Source organism: Tiliqua scincoides, chromosome 5, assembly GCF_035046505.1.
Source record: "Tiliqua scincoides isolate rTilSci1 chromosome 5, rTilSci1.hap2, whole genome shotgun sequence".
NCBI lineage: Eukaryota > Metazoa > Chordata > Lepidosauria > Squamata > Scincidae > Tiliqua > Tiliqua scincoides.
The window spans coordinates 115943829-115951860 of record NC_089825.1 but is presented as its reverse complement, the minus strand read 5'-3'; the positions used below and the strand labels follow the sequence as shown (position 1 = coordinate 115951860).

General features: G+C 44.7%; 1 protein-coding gene across 1 annotated transcript; it reads left to right on the top strand.

Annotated features, from left to right (window-relative positions):
• Positions 1 to 1282: 1282 nt before the first annotated feature.
• LOC136653333 (vomeronasal type-2 receptor 26-like) lies at positions 1283 to 7789 on the top strand. Its single transcript, XM_066630243.1, has 6 exons — positions 1283 to 1503; positions 2122 to 2413; positions 2697 to 3533; positions 4900 to 5127; positions 5506 to 5632; positions 6888 to 7789. The coding sequence occupies exons 1-6, from the start codon at positions 1283 to 1285 to the stop codon at positions 7787 to 7789; spliced, it is 2607 nt and encodes an 868-aa protein (XP_066486340.1).
• The last annotated feature ends 243 nt before the right edge of the window (positions 7790 to 8032 follow it).

Below are 8032 nucleotides of genomic sequence, written 5' to 3'. Positions count from 1 at the left end.
TGAGATGAAGTATGTCTTATTACTACTCAGAATGTGTAGAGGTTTGGATGCTGAACTTAGATCTTGAAGATCCATGTTCAAATCCCTGCTCAGCCATGATGCATCCATGATTCTTTCATGCTCTTGAGCCAGTTACCTAATCTACTTCAGAGGGTTGCTGTGATGACAAAAGGAGGAGAGGAGCTATGAATGCCGCCCTAAGCTCCTTGGAGGCAGGGTGGTATAGAAATGTTAAAGTAATAATAATAATAATAATAATAATAATAATAATAATAATAATAATATAATAATTATAAATGCCATTTCCATTTCCCCTACACCAGTGGTTCTCAAACTGGGGCATCATAATGACGCAGCCTGAGGGCCTTGGTTTCTGCCCCCTTAAGGGGGAAGGAAGGGGAAGGCAGAGATGCCATCTCCTGAATCTCACCTCTGATCAAGGCTTAGGGGCACACTTCCACTCACCCTCATCTGCAGCAGCCTCCTGGGACTTGGAGGAGCCTGGCACCAGCTTCAGGAAGGCTCTCCACGCAGCACAGACCCCTGCAAAACTTCCGGTTTTGCAATCGAGAAACAGGAACTGGCCGCAATTGTGTATTGTAGTGCTCTGCGCTGCATGGAGAGCCTTGCTGAGGCTAGTGCCAGGCTCCCCTGACCCCCCAGGAGGCTGCTGCAAATGAGGGTGAGTGGAAGTGTGCCTGCACCCCTCCACACCAGTGTGATGCTGGGCATCGCGTCACTGCCTTCCTCCTACCCCTGCAAGAACTTACAGGCTCTCAAACTCTCACAGAGAGTTTGAGAAATACTGCCCTACACGTATATGTCATCCTATTCATTTTGATGCAGCATTCTCTTGTCGCTCAATCACATGCAGTCTAACTATTGACCTCTGTCCCATGACTGATTTGGAGAAGGCTTGTGTTTGCAGATGGCAAACATGTTTCCTTCAGCAAGTCCTCAGAGAAAAGATGAAGAGGGACAGGTGGAACTGCTCCTTCTGTAATTATCAAAATGACAGTGATTACTTCAGCTCCTTCTTAAACCCGACGGAGGGTCAATGATCACTAGTCAACTACAGGCGAACAGAAAATAGAAATATCCCTCCTACAATGCAGATTTGTGGCTAGGCCCAAAAGATAGGCAAGATTTCATCCTTCTGATCTCCACATGAGAATATGAGGGAATGACCATCAAAGCAGGCACTGACTGGTGTACTCTTGGAGTCTCTAGGAAGACCTGGAAGCAAAGATATCTCTGCCTTCAGGAAACCTTTGCATCCGGGATGGTGGCATTAAAGGTCTTGCTGCTCTTGTTGCTGTTGCCCCATGTGAGCTGCAAAACTAGTGTGGTGAACTGCAATACTGGAGATCCTCTCTTAGCTCTTCGCAGCTACTTGCAACCTGGTGAGCTGGTCATTGGTGGCATCACCTCACACATCTTCATGGCTACTGAGCGAGGAAACTTCCATGAACATCCCCGTCAGTCAGTCATTGGTGAATCACTGTGAGAAAAATGTCTTTTTCTGTTCTTCTCTCTGTGTGTCTGTGTGCATGTGTATGTCAAATTGTCAAGTAAGTCAGTTCTACAGATGGTAATTAGCCTTGCTAGGATTTTAACACAGCCAGAAAGCTAGGTCTACCAGCCTGGAAGAGGCAGAATGAGAGCCCAGGTCTACCTGGCAGGTAGATCTGGGCTTCAAATCTGGGCGGGAGCCCAGGACTACTCATCCAGCAAACCTCAGCCACAGAGGACAGAAGTTCATCTGGTCTACCCAACCAGTAAAGCTAGACTCAAAGTCCAGGTGGGAGCCCAGGTCTACCTGCCTGGTTGACCTAGGCTCTGGAGTTGATAGTGCTCACGGTCCCATTCCCCCCTCGCCCCCCCAAAACACACACACACACACACACACACACACACACACACACACACACACACACACACAAAACAAAGACACTGGATCTGCCCCTGATTCATTGTTTTGTGTCTGATCATAAAAGAGACAAATTAAAGTGATATGATTTCATTTATTGAAGCAGATGTCTTGGTGAAGAGGAACTCAATGGCAATGGCTTTGTTAAGTGCAAAATTGACATGTGATACAGGATGTGATTCTCATTGTAGTGTAGTAACAAAGAACTACCAGCATATCCTGGCTTTGGTATTTGCTGTAAATGAGATCAATGCAAACCTCCAGATCTTGAAAAATGTCACCTTGGGCTTCTGGATCTATGACAATTACCACATTTCTTGGTGGACCTATCAGGCTACAATGGAACTTCTCTCTACACAGGACAGGTTTATCCCCAACTACAGGTGCAGCATCCAGAACAATTTAATAGCAGTCATTGGAACTCTATACCCTGAAACGTCCCTCTATGTGGCAAGCATCCTGTCCATCTACAAAATTCCACAGGTAGGATGTCTGAGTGTAACACGGCAATGCAATGATATGTTCAAGTCTAAATTTATTCCAGATGTGACTTTGTGATTTGGAAACAGAAAAGGACATGTTGAGTATAATCTAGGATGTCACATATTTGTTGAATCCTCCTTGTTCTTAAATATTTACTAAAGACACCAATTGGAAGTGTGGTAACCATGATAATTTAGGAACTGTTTCTTAAACCATTACAAATCATTTAGATAAGTTTTATTTTTCACTCTCCTCCCCACTCATCCACTTCCATTTCTTGTAGTTTACATATGGCTCAACTCAGATGAGAGATAACTCTGAACCCCTTTCCTACTACCAGATGATTTCAAGTGAAGCCTACCTATATCAAGGAATTCTTCAACTACTCCTGCATTTCAAGTGGACCTGGATCGGGGTCCTTGCTGCAAATGATGACAATGGGCACCGATTTGTACAGGCTGTACTTGAAATGTATCCTCTGAGCGGAATCTGTGTTGCCTTTGTAGAAAGAATAGTGCCTATTTCTCTTGGTAGGCTTTATCACCTACTGGACCAGATGACGAGAATATATCATATTTCAATGAGCAGCATGGCTAATGCAGTGCTTGTGTATGAGGAACATATATTACATTTCCGATTGTTGCTGCATTTACCAGAACTAGAATTTGTGGCCGCAGAGCCCAAAGGTAAAGTCTGGATTATGACAGTCCAAATGGAGCTGACAGCACTGCACTTCCAAAGGAGTTGGGACATACAAGTCCTTCGTGGTGCTCTTTCTTTTGCTGTTCACTCAAAGGAAGTGTTTGGATTCCAAAATTTCCTTCAAACTAGAAACCATTTCTCCACCACAGAAGATGAATTTTTGAGGGATTTCTGGGAACAGGCTTTTGACTGCACATTTGGTGGTGAGGAAGCTGAGACACTATGCACCGGGAAAGAGAAACTGGAGAGCCTTCCTGGGGCTTTCTTTGAAATGAGCATGACTGGTCATAGCTACAACATCTACAACGCTGTCTATGCTGTGGCCCATGCGCTGAATGCCATGCAATCAAGCAAACCTAAACACCAGGCAACAGCAGTTGGGGCAAAAATGAAATTTCAGGATCACCAACCATGGCAGGTAATAGTTTGATGGGTTATAGATACAGCAGAGGGCAATATCTGTGGGTGGAATCGCATGTCTCAAAGTATTCAGAGATTGTTACTTGAGAGGGTTCATCAGCCGAGCTTTGTCACTGCAGGGGTTGGGAGGGGTGTGGAGGGTGGGTGTGGGGGGAGGCGTTTCAGGATGGCGGAAGGGTGGGCGGCGGACATTCCAGGGGGCACTTATGCCAGATCCTAGTCCTTTCCCAAGTGGCCCAACGCAGTCCCAGGTTGCTTGGTTTTGCACCCCCTCTTTAGGTGGTGCAGATCCAAGTAGCCCCACTGGACTGCTGTGGCTCTCCCTGGGGTAAGGGGAAAGCCTTCCCTTGCCTCGACTTGACCCATGAGCAGCCTGAAACTTGCACTGGATACAGTGCAGGCCCACTGGTCTGTGTTTCCGGAAATTGTTTCTTGAGAAGTTTTGTACCTTCATTCTTCTCACAAGTTCAATATACTACATGTTGATCTTTCATGTATATTTTCATTTCTTTAAAGTAATGATATAGTCTGCAACCTAGAAAAATTGAAGATTATTATTGTATACCCCATATCTCTTGGGGTATACTATAAGTGCATTACGGGCATCCACCCCACCTCGTATCCACAAATCTGTAGATTCCATTATCTGCAGCTCTCCATGGGGCCCCCATGCCCATTACTTCCCATGTTCTATAAGCAAGCAGGCTTCCTGCTTCCTGTTAACCTTCTTAGCATGCAGGCCCTGCCTGCTTGTCACATTCTAGCATCTGTAAGAGCAAGAAACATGTGTACTTTGTAATGACGAAATGGAAGGCAAGGGGTATGGGATGGGTGGTTGGAGTGGAGTACAGTAAGAATCAGGTTCCCTCATATTCACAGTTTCTGTATCCACAGGGGAGCCTGGAATGGATTCTCTGTGGGTACAGGAGCACCTGTTCTTTCTTACCACCACAAAAATGCTCACTGCTCTGCTCCTACTAGAAAAAAAGCATACATTTAGAAAATCCCATGGAGCAATCACTCCATACATATACTTTTGAATCTGTCCAAACCCCTGGAGAATAAGAAAGACACTGCTAGCATGAACAATATAGGGTCCAGGACTTTACAGCTGTATGGCCTATTTAATGAAGAATATCTTGGCAGTATTGAATATATTTTGTATACAGAAGAAATCAATTTCTGTTCCTGGTATATCTGGATAAGCGATCCCAAATAGCGGTTTATGAGACTTTTGCATGAGGCCCTGGGCACCTGAGGTTAGTTTGCTAGATCAACCACTAGTTCCACTGTGTAAGGGTAGCTGAATATGTTGTCCATTGACATCTTCAGGGAAACTCTTTGAGCTTTCTTTTCTAATCCAGCTCCACCACTTTCTAAAGAGAGTGTCATTTAACAACAGTGCTGGGGACAAGATTTCATTTAATCAGAATGGGGAACTGGTAGCTGGCTTTGATATTATCAACTGGGTGACTTTCCCAAACCAGTCCTTTCAGAGAGTGAAAGTTGGACAGATGGATCCTCAAGCACCCCCTGACAAAGCACTCACCATTCATGATGATGCCATCATATGGCCCAGCAGTTTTAACCAGGTAGGAGCTGCCCCAGGTGATTGGAAAAAATCTCCCACTGTTGAATGAACACACATTTTTATGCATAATTTGAATTTCAATGGAGAAGCACTTGGTTTTCAATACTCATTGTGTATGTCCTGCTATTTTACTGTTTGGCTAAGAAAAATTTTAACTTGTCTTATTACATATGGTGCCCCTTTATCTGCGGATTTGGGACCTACAGTTTTACCTCCCTGCAGGTCCTGAACCTGCAGATCTCCTCACCTGCTGTCTCCAATCGCTTCCCACCTGAGCTCCAGTTGGCCCACTTGGTCAAACATCAATTGACTAATGTGATGTAAATTCCTCAAATGCATTTTCTACATAATGGTACTCCATTTTTCCATTTACGAACAGGCATTGCCCCTTTCTGTGTGTACTGCCAGCTGCCACCCTGGTTATTTCAGAAGACAACAAGAAGAGAAGCCATTTTGCTGTTACGATTGCATCCCATGCTCAGAAGGGAAGATTTCGAACCAGAAAGGTAAGAGATGTCATGTTGCAGCTCCATTTCCTAGCCTCAGGGAAGATGTCTGAGAGTTTCCACATCAGACTGAGGGCTACAGCATATGGTATGGTTGGAGAGGCCTCTGGCCCAGTTGACCAAACACAACTGGAATTGTGCTTGTGGGGTGGAGGAATGGGGACCCATTTAGGTGTGTGTTTTATTTCTTGGGCTGTGTTGGTGCTTGGAGAAGTCCTGGACATTTGAGCCCATTCATTTATTCATTCATCTAAGTTCAATCTCTAATGTATTTATTTTAATTTTATATTAATTTTTTTTTCCGGCCCTTGACACTGCCAGATATTTGATACGGCCCTTCCGCCGAAAAGTTTAGAGACACCCATAGTAGAACACTGACAATCTTTTTCTACAGCATTTGCTTTATTGACCTTGAGATTCTGATTGAAAAGTTATCTGTCTACTTGAATATTCAGTGATATTTAAATTAACAGGCTGAGCAGTTAAGGCGCAATCCTACTCGACACTTGAACAGGCAAGCCAAAAGGCTTGTGCTGTATCCACCACAGGATACGGGCCAGAATTGGCTCAGCCAGAGGCAAGGGGAAACTTTTCCCCTTATCCCTGGGTAAGGCACTCTGGTCCCTATGGGTCTCCTCAGGCCTGCACCACCTCCAGAGGTGGAACAAGTCCAAGGAGAGTGGAGCGGCTTGAAGCCCCTCCAACCTCCCCGGGAACAGGGATTTGGATCCAGCATAACTGCCGGCTCCTTGCCCCGCCTCCTGATCCCCACCCGCTTGCCCCTGGGGCCGCACATTGCCCGCCCTCCCCGACCCTGGAATGTCTCCCTCTTGCCTCCTTCCTGCCCATCCCAGAGCCTTGTCAAGGCTTGTCGCTCAAGCCACCACGGAGGCTGAATTCAGCCTCTGTGTGCCACAGCACCTCCAGCTTGCTTGTGAGGAAGTGCAAATGTGCTTTACGGCACATTTTGAACCCTTCTGGGCCCAAGTTCTTCTCTCAATTGTGCCCTTAGTTAGTGTCTAACTTTTTTTATAGAGTATTTTAAAGGTTTTATTCAGATATTTTAACATCAAAAAGGTGGTGTTTTGTGTTTTATTCCTTTCTCACAAAAGCACACAACAACAAAAAGAAACCCCTACCAGTATGTTATCAAGCCCCCTCCTTTCTGTCATCCATCACGATCATAATTCTCTCATATTATTGGATAATAGACCATTGCTTGAGCAAATTGAGACAAAACCTTTTCACTTTTCAGACGCAGATGACTGTTTCAAGTGCCCACAAGTTCACTATCCAAACAAGAACCGGGATTTATGCATTGCCAAGGATATACACTTCCTGTCTTACGGAGAACCTTTGGGAATTGGTTTAGCTATTATATCTGTTTCCTTTTCCGTATCCACAGCTTTGGTACTTGGAACGTTTGTGAAGCACCACAGCACCCCTATTGTGAAAGCCAACAACCGGAACCTCACCTACATTCTGCTAAACTCCCTCCTACTCTGTTTCCTTACTGCGTTGCTATTCATTGGCCAGCCTCAGAAGGCGGTATGTCTCCTCCGACAAACTGCTTTTGGCATCATCTTCTCGGTGGCTGTTTCTTGTGTGCTAGCAAAAACCTTCACTGTTGTTTTGGCATTCATGGCTACCAAACCAGGAAGCAGGATGCGGAAATGGGTGGGGGCAAGGATGTCCTATTCTGTGGTCCTTTATTGCTCCCTTATCCAAGTTGTCATTTGTGTTCTGTGGCTGGCAACTTCTCCTCCATTCCCAGACACTGACATGTACTCAATGAGTGCAGCAATCATACTAGAATGTAATGAGGGGTCTGTGAGCATGTTTTACTGTGTCCTGGGCTACATGGGCTTCCTAGCGGTGATCAGTTTCATGGTGGCTTTCCTTGCTAGAAAGTTGCCAGACAGTTTCAACGAAGCCAAGTTCATCACATTCAGCATGTTGGTCTTTTGCAGTGTTTGGTTATCCTTTGTACCAACCTACACAAGCACCAAGGGAAAATTCACAGTAGCTGTGGAGATCTTCTCCATCTTAGCCTCCAGTGCTGGCTTGTTGGGTTGTATCTTCTTCCCCAAATGTTATATTATTGCACTGAAGCCTGAGCTGAACAACAGGGAACAGTTAATTAGGAGAAAATATTAAATATATAATATGATGCGTCTAGAAATATGTCAGTATATTAGTAGTTTCTCTAAGTATACTCAAATATTTTTCTCCTCTTTTACTGCTTGCAAATGTAGCCTGAAGATTTTGGACTGAATCTTGTTTTACTATTTTCTAAATAATTAAAAAAAATTTTCATTTGTATCTGTCTGGGATGATCTAGTTGGGGGTAATCAAGCAAAAGCCATTTAAACAACCCAAATTACTTGCACTTTCAAGGAA